The sequence below is a fragment of the Mixophyes fleayi genome, chromosome 9 (genome assembly GCF_038048845.1).
Source record: "Mixophyes fleayi isolate aMixFle1 chromosome 9, aMixFle1.hap1, whole genome shotgun sequence".
NCBI classification, from domain to species: domain Eukaryota; kingdom Metazoa; phylum Chordata; class Amphibia; order Anura; family Limnodynastidae; genus Mixophyes; species Mixophyes fleayi.
In genome coordinates, this window is record NC_134410.1 from 44,866,500 (window position 1) to 44,881,435 (window position 14,936).

Genomic DNA, 14,936 nt, shown 5'->3' on the forward strand with positions numbered 1-14,936 from the left:
ACATGACAAAATGTATGTCTCTCACAAAATTAGATCTTTAGCAACACAATCTACAGTAAACTTTATTATGTGGATGAATGTTGTAGCTGTAACATTCATTTCAAGACAGAAAAAAAATATTTTGTCAAAATCTTTTGTGAAGTGTTTCCTTTCATTGTGCCTTGACCCCCTGCTGTGCATGTTTCTGACATTTAATACTTGAAAATAAATATAATGGAGTTATAAAGTCACTCTAAATTTTGTAGTCTACCACACAGTGTTTTACATAGATTCTTAAGTACTGTTATCTGTTTACATGTCTATTCATTGTCTGGGAGTGGAAAGTGTGTTTTGTCTGCCAGCTATCTACAAATGAATGCATTACAGGCCCCCATTGTCCAGACTCACTGCTCCTTTTTTCACACCTTGATCGCTTGAATATGTAAGTTAGCCTTCATAGAAAACAACAATAGAACAGCCTCTCTCACTGCAATGTACTGTTCTTCAATGAGAGAGGGCATAATGGGAATGTGAGCAATGAATAGTGACTTGGCAAACCTTGTCAATCAGGGCAATGTTTTGGCAACTTTTTTTCTATTCAACTATAATGAAATTAAAAGAAAAACTGGGAATTATTCCCTTTGTCAACATGCAGTATATGCCTGACTGTGAACACCTCCAAACCTTACCAGTTTTAAAAGACTGATTAACTTTCTAAGTTTCTACAGGTGCACTAACTACAAATATATATGTATGTACATATATAATATATATATATATATATATATATATATATATATATATATATATATATATATATAGAGGCATTGATCCCCTGCACTCTTCCATGTACTAATTGGAGGTTGCTCAACAGAGTATAAACAAAGAATGGATACTATGCGCTCTCCAAAGTCACAATTAATGCCACTCTATATTAATATTAATATTCTATTTCTATATTAAAAACAGGGAATGTTAGTTCCCCATTTTGCAATATATGTTACGCTGACCAACTCACGCCAAAGTCTTCCCCTCCTGGCCACTCCTACCATGCTCAAATATATATGTGTATATATATATATATATATATATATATATATATATATATATATATATATATATGGAGAGAGAGATAGAGATAGAGAGAGATATCATTGTCTCTATCTATCTATGAGTCCTACAGACAATATACCCACTACAGATATTTATATATCCTTGTATGTATATAAAAAGTAGACAATGAGGTAGCACAAACAGTGCAGTATTGTATATGTCGCTCACTAAATAATTTTCTTACATTAAATAAATGCATTTCAGGCATATCTAATAAGGCACTGGGGTTTCTGTGATAGTGCAGAGCTGTAACATAGAATACTAGCGCTTGGAGCGAGAAAGACAAATGCCACCCCCCTAGCCCTCAATTTTAACGAAATGAACCTAAAATATTCCTAAATTGCTCCCCCCTTCAGCGTTGCGCAGCACTAGTTACGGCACTGTGATAGTGAATACTTCCAGGCGCTAGACAAAATGAAATTGCCATTATTATTAACGACTAGTATTGTATAATATTTTAATAATGTGAATGATAAAAAAAAATGTATATAAAAAAGTGTGCACATTTATCTGGATGAATACTGTGTAAAAGTGCAGAAGTCCTGCTAGTATGTAGCTGCACTCTAACCAGTGCACCATACACCAAGAGCTGAACCAGATGCCACACTGATTAGTCTCTCTCTTGGCTTGGGAGCGGAACAGGGTTCCATCAGGTGGATTGTTTTGTTGTGGCTGGATCATGGACGGAATAGAGTTGGCATATAAAGAACTGAAATTGTAACACTCTATTTCTATAAGTGTGGATGTAGCTGTGTATAGTGACTGATTCATTTATTGAAGTGGATACTTCAATGCATCAGTGGTGAACCTGTTGCCGGTTGATTAAACTTAGAACCAAGAAATGCCAGTAAAAAAATATCTTATTTATAAACACTAATTATTTTGAAAGCTGAATATTGCAATGAATATTATACTCATTGCAATTTCCACCTGAGGTGATATAAACTGTATTTTAACTGTCCACTTGCTATAATTTGAATGTATTCAATTATTAGAAAAATAGTGTTAATTAATCCCTAATATATATTAAACAAACAATGGTTGATATCTTCAATATGGCCTGATAATACCGCCAAAACTGTGAGCAGTCCCCCAAAAATCGGATGGGTCATTTTCAGTCTTGTTGGTAATTCCAGTTGGCTTAAGTCTACCTGACCTTGTATTGTCATAAGGCGACAGCACTAAAACTGGTCACACACATGCATTTATATTGTATGTCTGTGGCTCTAAATGATTGAGAATTATTTAAGCTATCTTTTAAAGCTACCAGTTTTTTGCTTGTCCACAGATGACCGTTGTCTGCCTGTGTGGGCGGTCATCTGCTGTGCACAGAATGGATGCATGTTATGGAGTTGCGCCACGCACACAGATTGGACAGTGAACTGGCTCAACAGGTCCCCATCTGATCTGATTGCTTGATCTGAGCAATCATCATCACCATTTATTTATATAGCGCCACTAATTCCGCAGCGCTTTACAGAGATCTCACACACATTAGTCCCTGCCCCATTGGAGCTACCAGTCTAAATTCCCTAACACACATACACGGACACACACACACAGAAAGAGACAGATAGACACACAGACTAGGGTAAATTTGATAGCAGCCAATTAACCTACCAGTATGTTTTTGAAGTGTGAGAGGAAACCGGAGAACCCGGAGGAAACCCACGCAAACATGGGGAGAACATACAAACTCCTCACAGATAAGGCCATGGTCGGGAAATGAACTCATGACCCCAGTGCTGTAAGGCAGAAGTGCTAACCACTTAGCCACTGTGCTGCCCCAATGGATTTCTACTACTGCCACACACACATATAGAGCAAGATTAGAAAAGGATCTTTACACTCACCGAGTGACAAGATTGGCGTTTGTGGCCATCTTAAGGCTTCCTCCTAAATAGCCATAGCCTCTTTGGAAATGGAAGCCAATACTTTATAATATATACAAACGATGCATTTTTATTTCCATGTGGCTTGTTTTCAAACTCTTAATGCAACATACAACGTCCACTCAGTAGATTTATATTTAAAAGTTACACATGGACATCATTATCTGTATTTATTGCTAAATACATAAGTAGCTAATTTAAGCCTCTTCATTTATAGCTTGTAACGTCTATTTAAATTAAGTGTTTTTATACACCTTTTATGAAGAAAACATCTTTCTCTCTCTACTCCATCTACTTCCATTCAGCTACTTTTGCTTAACTAGATCTGATTTGTACTGAATAGATGCACAGACAAATACTGTCACCAAATTGTTCCTTGTCTCCTTGTATTATTAAATGCTCCAACTCTTAATTCTCATGAATAAGGTGCCACCTCTCTACATTGCAGTGTACAGCAAGGAGACCTAAATCAAATCCGTTCTTCTGACTTGTCTGGAAATAAATTTAAGGATTGCAACAAAGTGCTGAGCAAACAGCCTGTCTGTGTGGGAGAAATATTTTATCATATATGTCTTTGCCATGGGATAAAAACAGCATACTGCACAGATAATACTTTTTAGTTTAGCGCATACTTGAAACAGAGGCAATTAATTCAACAGATACACTTTTGTGAGTAGAGAACGATAAATAATTTCCCACTCTATCTGTACTCTCCATCTACACTTGAGAAGGGTACTTGAAAATTGCATCCCTGACAAGTACAAAAATTGAAATCAGTTTCTTGTTGACCCAACAAAACATTGAAACCTCAAATCTTTATGTCTTACAAATGACTGCTGTTATGTTCAACACTCCAGCTGTTGATGCACTACAAAAACAATAATACTCCACTTCTTATGTTAAAATTTGCCACAAAGGCATGCCATCTAATGTTAAAAATTAGCATTGTAGTGTCTTTGGTGTCTCTTAAAAAATAGTATTTGTTTGAGGGGACTAGAGCCCATAAAAATGTCTGCCTCCACTGTGTGTGTTTGAGCTGCTTCAATTTGATTTAGAATTATAGACAGGACATATAAGCAGATCAAATTTGTCTGGTAAACTGTACTGGCCTGAGTCATTAAGAAGAGCAAAGCATAAAAAAGGAGTAACTTTGCAACTGGGCAAAACCATGTTGCATTGGAGGGGGAGGTAAATTTAAAATGTGGGGAAAGATTTATAGTTGGGGTATGGCATGTCCTAGATCAGTGTTGGCTAACCTGTGACACTCCAGGTGTTGTGAAACTACAAGTCACAGCATACCCTTGCAGCAATAAGCTGCTTTATATTGGCAAAGCATACTGGGACTTGTAGTTTCACAACACCTGGAGTGTCACATGTTAGCCAACACTGTCCTAGATCAACTTAAAATGTCAGTGTAAAAATAAAGCTATCAAGTATTTGTGTGCTAAATGAAAAAACAGCCAGTAACTTATGTGCAAAATAATAAACTAATTTTCACCCCTTGCATTGTAACATGGTTTGTCTCGGAGGACATTTACTCCTTTTTTTGTATTACATTCCTTAATGACTCAGGCCCAACATGGTTAAATTTATTCCTGTAGGTTGATGTGTACATTAACTGACCAAGTAATGTTTATGGCCCAAACATATTTTAATGCATCAACATGAATCTGGAAAATTGATTTTGTTTTAATTACTCTTGTCTACAATAAACATATTATTATTATTATTATTATTATTATTATTATTAATAATAATAATAAAATATAAATAATAATTATTATTATAATAATAAATATGCAATTCAGCTTTTGTTTTTTGTTTTCATCCTTGCCATGGCTTTGTTTTATTTATCTCATTTAATAAAGGTATTGTACACTGTGCAATGGTAAATTTTCTGTCTGTAAAATAATATGTGAAGATTAAATACATATTTGTCAATCATATATACATAAGACACATTTATATTTATCTATCTATCTATCTATCTATCTATCTATCTATCTATCTATGTAGATATACACATATCATCTTATTAAATATACTAAACTACATATGACAATCTCCATATCAGTGATTTAGGTTTGGGGAGTATTGTGTATCATTATTTCTATTATACAGCTATATAGGCTCCAATGCTGTTGAGAGTTGTGTGGAATATTTGCAGCTGGAATTCCTGTGGACTTTTGCTAGACATAGTCTCTCTGACAGGACAGAAAAAATAAGACAAAGCTGTGTAACTGAGGCTATGTGCATTGTTTCTGTCTGAGATATATGTGGCCTACAGATTAACAGAGTGTTTCTTGTAGCTATGTTATCTGTTTCAGTCACTTTCTCCACAGCTACATTTATCAAGGGAAAAGCATCAATGTATTGTAGACTATTCGCTGTAAGAACTCCACAAAAGACTTATTTTTAGAAACTAATGAAATAATAAGTTAAACCACAAAAGGTATGTCGGTGGGGTGACAAAGTGACATGGAGGTATATGTACTAAACTGCGGGTTTGAAAAAGTGGAGATGTTGCCTATAGCAACCAATCAGATTCTAGCTGTCATTTTGTAGAATGCACTAAATAAATGATAACTAGAATCTGATTGGTTGCTATAGGCAACAACTCCACTTTTTCAAACCCACAGTTTAGTAAATATGCCCCATGAAATAAAGTTGGGATTTTTTTTCACACAACACAGTGCAAAAAGAGCATGTAATAATACAAAAATGTATTATTACATGCTCTTTTTGCACTGTGTTGTGTGAAAAAAAAATCCCAACTTTATTTCATGGGGCATATTTACTAAACTGTGGTGTTTTTCTACATCTATATAAGATTGTTACTTGTATATGACAATGCTTTTATACGCTAGTTCGTATTACTACTCTGTTTTATACACTGCTAATCAATTTTAAAAACAATATTATCATCCATGATTCCATGTTAGAACCAGTGGTTGAAGTGAGCTGGTATATGGTGGTATATCATACCAACACTTCCTCTGCTGCTTTTAATGAAAAACTATCAAATTCCATTCACTTACATTTTTAATACTGGCACTTCTAAATTTCCATGTCAGTCACTAGTTAGAACCCTAAAAACACAATGGTACTGAAACAAAAAAATAAACAGTTATCATGTCCGCAGGGCCTGATTAAGGGTTCTGGCCGCCCTAGGCTAATACGGCCGCAGCGCCCCCCCCCCCCCCCTCCCCTCCTCCGAATATATAGGTGTATAGGAACACTCTTGAATATGAATGTTCAGGTGTATTCTCCAGCATTCAAATTTAGACAGATTGTGCCATTGTCTCTTACCTGTTCTTGTTCTTCTATCTTGCAACTTTGTTATCCTCTCGCTGGCTCCTGGAAAGTTGGCGTCCTGTTTTGAAAATGCAAAAATTTATTAAAATGCAAAATGTTAACAAACCCTGAATGATTAGGCCCTTTAGTTAAAACAAAACACTCCATTATGGCCAGCTAAAAGTACCCCATTGGACAGGCATATATAAGCAATATCTGAATATTTGTTGTCAATCAAATACAAACCTCTACCAGCCCCATCTCACTAATATTTAGTATTCTAGTGATTGCTGAGACCACCCATGTGACCACCACACAATCATGAGATTCTGCCCCCCAAAGCTGCTCTATTTTTTAAATACCCCCTGCAGCCATTTTCCTTAACCCCATGCTGCAGCCATTTTCTTTACCTCCCACCCTGCATCCATCCCCCTTGCAGCTATTTTCCTTACCTCCACTCTGTAGCTATCCCCCCCCGTCACATCAAAACTCCCCCAGTCACATATATCAGCCCCCCTCCTCTGCCCTTCTTCATACATATCAACCTCTCTCCCTCCCTATAGATTTTCATGGCAGCCCCCCCCCCCCTCCCACCCTATAGATTTGTATGACAGTCCCCCTCTCCCTCCCTATACATGACAGTCCCCCCCCCTCCCACCCTGTAGATTTGTATGACAGTCCCCCTCTCCCTCCCTATACATATGCAGGGTAGTCCCCCCCCTCCCTATAGATATGCAGGGCAGTTCTCCCCCTCCCTATAGATATGCAGGGCAGTTCCCCCCCTCCTTATAGATATGCAGGGCAGTTCCCCCCCTCCCTATAGATATGCAGGGCAGTCCCCCCCCCCTCCCTATAGATATGCAGGGCAGTTCCCCCCCCTCCCTATAGATATGCAGGGCAGTTCCCCCCCTCCCTATAGATATGCAGGGCAGTTCCCCCCCCCCCTCCCTATAGATATGCAGGGCAGTTCCCCCCCCTCCCTATAGATATGCAGGGCAGTTCCCCCCCCTCCCTATAGATATGCAGGGCAGTTCCCCCCCCCCCCCCACCTATAGATATGCAGGGCAGTTCCCCCCTTCACTTACCTGTAGTTGTGCCAGCGTCGCTCCGCTCCTCAGATCAGCAGATAGGAAGTGAAGACGTCCTGCTTCCTGTCTGCTGCACAGCAACAGGCAGCCTGGTGATTGGCTGTGTGTTGCTAACCACTGACCACCAATGCTTTTGATCGTCGAGCCCCCCCCCCCCCCACGGCGACCCCCCCCCTCCCCCCCCCCCGAAAAAAAAAAGAAGGAAGAAAAAAAAAATGAAAAAAATAAATAAATACCCACAGCGCCGAGCCCCCCCGGGACCCAGCGCCCCAGGCTGCAGCCTGGTCAGCCTAGTGGTTGATCAGGCCCTGCATGTCCGTGTAGCCCTGCTCCTTCTCAATGACTTAACATTAACGTAATCCATTATCCTGTAACTTAAAACATTAGGAAATTAAGTTGTCTTTCCCATTACTTCTATTTTTATACAAATTCACAACAATGTACCTGTGTTATCTTGTCCATATGTGTTATTGACAATTTTAAATGAGTATTTGGTATGACTGAGTAGATTTATAAGAAAGGCATATAGTCTGCAAAAGAAGTTAAGGGGTATATTTACTAAACTGTGGGTTTGAAAAAGTGGAGTTATTGCCTATAGCAACCAATCAGATTCTTGTTATTTATTTAGTACATTCTACAAAATGACAGCTAGAATCTGATTGATTGCTATAGGCAACATCTCCACTTTTTCAATCCCGCCGTTTAGCAAATATACCCGTAAATCTTTAAAGGAGATATCCACCTTCAGACATCCTGGGTCTAATTAATCATGGGACGTAATCTGCAGCCAACTTACTTTTAAAAAATGAGCATGGAACTTGTGAGTATTTCCGATTCAAATACAAGCAGAACTCAATATACGTTTCAATTTGAATCTGGGTGTAATTACGATCTGGTTAAACCTTACTTGCTGTAAGTAAACAGACAGAATAGAGTGCAGGATACGCACAAGCATATGTGCAATATAAAGTCCCATAAGAACACATGCAAAAAAAAGTTTTATAAAACAAATGAATAACTCTTAATACTATATACTATAATCAGAAATAAAAATATTTAAAAATGTTTTTATTTTTTAACAGTAAATACATAAATCAACATGTTTTTAATGTGTACTGTACATACAATGCATTTTTATAGTCTCTCTCTTCCTTGCATACACATGTTCTGTGCTGTAGCATTTAATAAAAAGACTATGCCGTGACAGTCATCACTGTCAGTTGGCATTTACACCTGGCCTGGAGCTGGTGCAGATGATACGGCTAAAAAATGTATACTTATGAGAAATCGAGGCCCTGAATTAGCCGCATCTGCATTGGCACGCTCTTCCTGTACATTGCCTATGTTGATTTCAGCAGTACAGAAGCCTGGAGATTTTATAGTGGTTTCTCCTGGAGGAACCAAGGTAGCAATGTTTGGAACCAAAGCAGCAGAAAACATAAACTGACCTTTATCACGCCAGCCCTCCAATGTCACTAGATTAGAAAATCCTAGTGAGAATTCTGAGCTGGGACATTCTAACCTGGTAACTTCAAAGATGTCTACAGTGATAAAAATGTGCTCTCTGGTGTTTAAATCCAGTACCCCAGGATCACAGATTTTATGGCAGAAAACAACTTACCATCTAATCCAGTGATGGGTAGCTTGACGTATCTCATGGGCCACTTGGGTGGCCCTCTAACCCTCAAAAGTGTTTTATAATACCCTTAATGTCAAGAATTAGTATACAGCCCCAAAACCTCCCACCCCCACATCCCTCATCCCAAAATGCCCCCACATGCCCCTCATTTGACCCAATATTGCATCACATGCCACTCAAAATCCCTTGCTACACAATGCCCCCAAAGCACCCAGGTACCTATTTTCCATGAAATGTACCCCGCATGACATCAGATCACATATGTGCTCCAAAACTTTACCACGTCACTCAAACCTCCTCACTTGCTACTTAGATCTCCCCACATGCCATTCAGACTTCCCCACATACCACTCAGACCTCCTCACTTGCTAATTAGACCTCCTCACATGTCCCCCACACCTCCACACATACCACTCCACGTTATCCACAGAGCACTCAGGTGTCGCCACATGCCACCCAGACCTCCCCACATAACACAAATATTTTGTCACTTCTGAATGAGCCTGTAAGTCTCTCGTGTAATTGTTTATCCACTTATTTACTGAATATTGTGGTGATTTATAAATAAAATATAATAATAAATGAAGGTACAATTGTAAGAAAGAGCACACAGATCAGTTAAAAGCTTATTAGGGAGCTGTGCATAATTGTTTGTGGGTAGTGGTCAATTTCCAGTTTGCTTTCAAGTACAGCTAGTTAGAAAAATGCACTGTAGCAATAAATATGTAGTTGTAGGGTGCAATTCTATATATTATATCATGCGTAGTAAACGTTGTTATTGTAGTCCATATTCTCTACAGATATTTTGCTGCAGAGTGTTTTCACACCTACCAGTGTATGCATATTGTGTACACAGTGTGACGTCTATACATAGACATTACATGGCCTGTGTGCTTTCAATGCAACTCCATCCATATCCCCAGGCGGGTGTTCTTTTTGAATGAATGACGTCGTTCTCTTTGCGTCCAATGGGAGCGGCGGGCGTGGTTAATATTCATGAGGCTCGGGCCCAATAGCTGGGCTGGGAGGTTGTTTTAAATGGGGAGTGTGCTCCGACCAATCAGATCGCTCTCGTAGTAAGCTAGCGCGAGGTTGAGAGCCCAGCTTAGTTGTGAGCGGCGTGCGCAGGGATTCACACTAGCGAACAATACAGGTACGTCCAGCAGCTGCTGCTGCCTCCTCTCTGTGCTCTCTCCTTTCCCTGTACCCCCAAACTGGCACCGGGAGCTCGCCAATCTCACCCACCCACCCCTTCAGCCTCTCTCCCTGCACCCTTCTTCCTCTTTATTCCAACCTTCTCTTTTATACCTGTAATATCTGATTATTCCCTACATCACTGTATGTGTTATTTTATTGCTCACTGTACCTGATTGCATTTTATAGCTTTTGTTTTATAATGTGTAAATAACTTAAAATGAACTCTTGCTGGTTAGATGGGCTGTTACTTTAATTTTTATGTTTTTCGTTTTTTTTTTTATTTTTTTTGCAATATGTTGGAGCCTTTTTCAGTGCAAGAGTTTACTAATCTTATTTTTATCATTTTATATTATTTTTTTTATTCTTACATGCTGTGTATTTGTTTTTTGATGTGCTGTGGTTTTGGGGGGTATATTTGTGTATATTATGTGCTGTGGATCTGGAAGGGTTAAGTGGCATGGGGCTGCTGGCTGGCTGGCACTCCGTGTTGGGTGGCTGCATGGCACTGTTCTCTGCATTAACATGGCTGTCCCTGTCATCCTCTGCCTTGTTGTTTCCCTGTCTTGTGAGGAAGAAGGAGGGGGGGAGGTCACCCCTCTTCCCTCTACCACCAGCTCCTCTGTAGACCCACTTAATACTTTATATATTTACCTTCGCCCCATCAGTGCCCACTTCTCGGCTCACCCCCTTTCTATGCAGCTGTGACTCCCTTCAATAACACGAGTAGTGGAGACTATAGGGAAAAAAATGCTCTCTCCCGCTCTCTAACCTGCCCCCGTTCCTCCGGGGATTATTCTATCTGCCCCAAAACTACCCCGTTCTCTTCCCCAGGCTCTGCCCTTTCCAGTCATGTAGGTTTTGTGGTTGTTTTTGCCCGGGTTTAGCCGTTTTTGTACTTTTTTCCCACCGCCCCCCCTCCCCGACTGGCCGCCTCTATGCCTGTAATGGCTGAACACGGCTCTTTGTTATACAGGGGATTGCGCTAAGCCTCAGCGAGGAGGGAGGGGGGGCGCCCCCAAAACCGCCTGGCACTCGCCTTCCTGAGGGCTTTTTATTTTTAAGGACCGCGGATTGTAATAGAGGAGAGTCTGCTCTTTCAATCCATACTATATTTGGGTTAATCGGGTGTTGTCTTGCGGAGATATCCGAGTCCGTAGTCGGTGGGGAGGTTTGTGCAGTGTGTATTGCAGGCTGGCTTATGTCTATGCATAGAGAGAGAAGCCATTTTAGTGAATGGAGAACCCATAGCAAAGAACAGCCAGTCTCCTCTATATACTCTATAGCAAAGGCTATATACTAGCACTGTAGTCCGACGGGAGCGGAGAATAATGCTAAATTACCCCTTTCCGCCCCTCACATTAGTCCGGTACCCCTCCAGGGCTGTAGGTAGCCGTATTTTAGGTGGACTTTCTTTCATGAAGAAGCATTTCACAAAATGGAAGATGAATTATTGGTGTCTTGGTGATCTGTCGTGTCTCTCGTTTTCCCTCCCAGTGCAGCCCTTTGCAGTGACTGGGCTGTGTCTAAGTTCCACGGCCCTCAGTGTACTCTGCTCCGCTCCAAATCTTTACTTAATTTAATTTTTTTTTTCTATTGTCTTAAATTATGACCTTGGGTGTGGAGAAAGGAAAAGATGGCGGGGAGTAGGGGGAAAGCCCCTGTTTTATTTAGTCTTTGGGTCACCACTCACTTTTATCACATTACTCTTCACTGGACATACAGTTTCTACTTTAGCAATACATTTCCCTTTTCTAAGAAACTTGTCTTTAACAACTTTTTTATTTTATTTTTTTATTTTTTTTCTAATTTGAGTGTTTTATACATCTCAAATGTGGTTGAAAACGACCCCCTTTTATTTATTTTATTTTTAAAAATAATAATAAAATAAAAAATTTTTTTTTTTTCAGAATAATGGTACATCTAAAGTAAATTTCTCAATTTTTTTTTTTTTTTTAAGCACTTATTTGGGGAGGAATACCTATTAATGTTGCAATTTTTCAGTGTACTTTGTTTCCGCTATCAGTTGGCCCTATAGGTGTCTGTAGACACTTGTCACCTGGTACACTAGAGCAGTGCCACCTACAGGCTTGGAAGGTACTGCACCCCAATAAAATTTCACAAATGCTTGATTTGTGCCACTAGCACTTGCCAAGTTGCCACAATAAACCAACCCACATTCTTAATTTGTGATCTGCAATAAATCACAAATGTCACGGACAACACACGTTTATATTTCTGTCTGCAGTCTTAATCTTAATTATGGCACCATGGTAACTTTTTTTTTTTTTATTATTTTTTTTTTATCTGCTTATCTTAGATTCAATATGGCAAAAGGGGACCCGAAGAAGCCGAAAGGCAAGATGTCTGCTTATGCTTACTTTGTGCAGACTTGTCGCGAGGAACACAAAAAGAAGAATCCTGAAATACCAGTCAATTTTGCAGAGTTTTCAAAGAAATGCTCTGAAAGATGGAAGGTATGTTACATGTCTTGACTTTATTTTTTATTTGCATGTATGTATTTTGGTTTCTTATAATTTTCTTCCTTTTCAGATAATGTCAGCAAAAGAGAAATCTAAGTTTGATGACTTGGCAAAAGCGGACAAAGTAAGATATGACAGAGAAATGAAAGATTTTGGTCCAGTCAAGGGAGGCAAGAAGAAGAAGGACCCCAATGCGCCGAAGAGGCCACCGTAAGTTGCTTGTGTAGCTCCACATGCTGCTCTGATCAAATTGAGCATGAATGCTCCGCAGCATATGAAAGTTGTGTCTTAACTGTTTGCTTTTCTCGTTTCCTAGTTCTGGATTCTTCATCTTCTGTTCAGAATTCCGTCCCAAAATTAAATCCACAAATCCTGGTATCTCCATTGGTGATATTGCAAAAAAACTGGGTGAGATGTGGAATAACCTGAGTGACAGTGAGAAACAGCCCTATAACAACAAGGCAGGAAAGCTGAAGGAAAAATATGAAAAGGTATGTGTGGATTGCATCTCGCCTACTCAAAAGCAAAACTGTTAACATTCATCATGAACTTTGGTGTGGAAACGGGGCTGTTAATGTTTAAATGTGTCTCTAATATTTTTTTCCTCTACCTCTTAAAGGATGTCGCTGACTACAAATCCAAAGGAAAAGTTGATGGTGCAAAAGTTGCTCCTAAGATGGCTCGGAAAAAGGTAGAGGAGGAAGATGATGATGACGATGAAGAAGAGGAGGATGAAGAAGATGATGAGGAGGATGATGAGTGAAGTACATTCTGTTCATGTGAATATTATAGAGTAGGGGAACAACCTCTAGCTGCCATCTTTCAATGGTTGACAGCCCTTATTAGGTCTAATTGCAAAAATTGGGTTCTGACGTCATAGTTTCAAAACAATGCTCTTGGAGTTGTAACTGGTTTACATTATGTAGCCGTGTGTGTAAAATTGAGCAATCTGAAACTGTATCAAAGTTGTACATATTTCCAAACATTTTTAAAACAAAAAAAACAGGCGCTCTAGTGTTCTCCTCACTCTGCACTTTGCTGTTGGTGTATCAAAGCATTTAAAAATGTTTCAAGCATTTTTTTTTCTTTATTTTTTTTTTTTAATTTAAGGTGTTATTGATTAGAAAAATCCTGGGTTATAAACTGTACATATCTAATCTGTAAACTAGACAAATTCCTATGGTGCATATATATTGGAGCTAGTGGTAATTCTGGGATTTAACATCCTCCCTGGATAGTAACATCCCTCTTGGGGTCTGCCATTTTAGCCCAAAGCATGCACGTCGAGATTTACACTACATTGGGCGTCAATTTAGCTTAAAAGTTGTCTTTTCTGTATATAGTGATATAGCGTTCTGCCATTAGTTGTCGAAGGGGTTCAGCTGGCATGAGAAAAGTATGGGGTGTTTTTTCAGTTGAGTACAGTAGTTTTTAAACGAAGACTGTAGACACCTCTTCACTGACTGAAGTGAAGATTGAGTACAGGTTTGCAGAGTTCAAAAACATTGTGCTTACATATTGCATTGTTCTGTTGTTTTTTTATGTTTAGAATGCTGAAATGTTTTTGAAGCAAATAAAACAGTATTACATTTTTAAGACTGTTCTTGACAAAGTTGTTATGGTTTCAGAAGTTTGTACTGTTCATCACGTGGTATTCTGACATCACTTGTGACCTGATGGAGTAACATTTTCTTTCCTACATGGGGTGCATATAGAGTTAATGCTACAATAAACAAACTCTCCTGATCCTGTGTGGCCACATGCAATGGACCAATGTAAAAGTTGTGGCAATGTCAACATACAAACTTTTTAACATTTCGTAGTAAAAAAAACAAAACCTATGTGGTCTTTGCCTGTAAATTTAAATGTGTGCAAAAGATACACACAACATTCCATGGGGTAAAAAGATGTCTATAAAATATAAATAACTTTGAGGGAGGTATCAACTTTATCCTTGTAACAGCAACTTTCACCTATTTAGTAGTTGTACAGTTTACTAAAACTACTGAGGAACATTTTCAGTAATGACAACCTACAGTAATATAACAATATCTGATGGTTTAGGGAATGAGTGGATAGAAGGAAACAAAACCCGTAAATCGCGTGTGTCTAGCAAAAGAATTCAGAACGTTTTGATGGTGGCATGACACTGCAGTTTTCCTGCCTACAAGGTCTCTAATATCTTTCTGGATACTTGATGGAATAGGCAGCAGTTGAAAGTAAATAATTGCTCATGGGTCAAGCCTACGTTGCC

At 39.1% G+C, this 14,936-nt stretch overlaps 1 protein-coding gene across 1 annotated transcript; it reads left to right on the forward strand.

Annotated features, from left to right (window-relative positions):
* The first annotated feature begins 10,058 nt into the window (after nucleotides 1-10,058).
* Nucleotides 10,059-14,278, forward strand: HMGB3 (high mobility group box 3). The gene is made up of 5 exons (XM_075184258.1): nucleotides 10,059-10,158; nucleotides 12,520-12,676; nucleotides 12,753-12,892; nucleotides 12,999-13,173; nucleotides 13,302-14,278. The coding sequence occupies exons 2-5, from the start codon at nucleotides 12,527-12,529 to the stop codon at nucleotides 13,443-13,445; spliced, it is 609 nt and encodes a 202-aa protein (XP_075040359.1). The 5' UTR covers nucleotides 10,059-10,158; nucleotides 12,520-12,526; the 3' UTR covers nucleotides 13,446-14,278.
* Nucleotides 14,279-14,936: the final 658 nt, after the last annotated feature.

What these genes read in the sequence shown, in the direction of transcription:
- HMGB3 (XM_075184258.1), top strand. Translation starts at nt 12,527, where the DNA reads ATGGCAAAAGGGGACCCGAAGAAGCCGAAAGGCAAGATGTCTGCTTAT. An exon ending in AATGCTCTGAAAGATGGAAG is followed by an intron (nt 12,677 to 12,752) that starts GTATGTTACATG and finishes CTTCCTTTTCAG; the next exon opens with ATAATGTCAGCAAAAGAGAA. An exon ending in AATGCGCCGAAGAGGCCACC is followed by an intron (nt 12,893 to 12,998) that starts GTAAGTTGCTTG and finishes CTCGTTTCCTAG; the next exon opens with TTCTGGATTCTTCATCTTCT.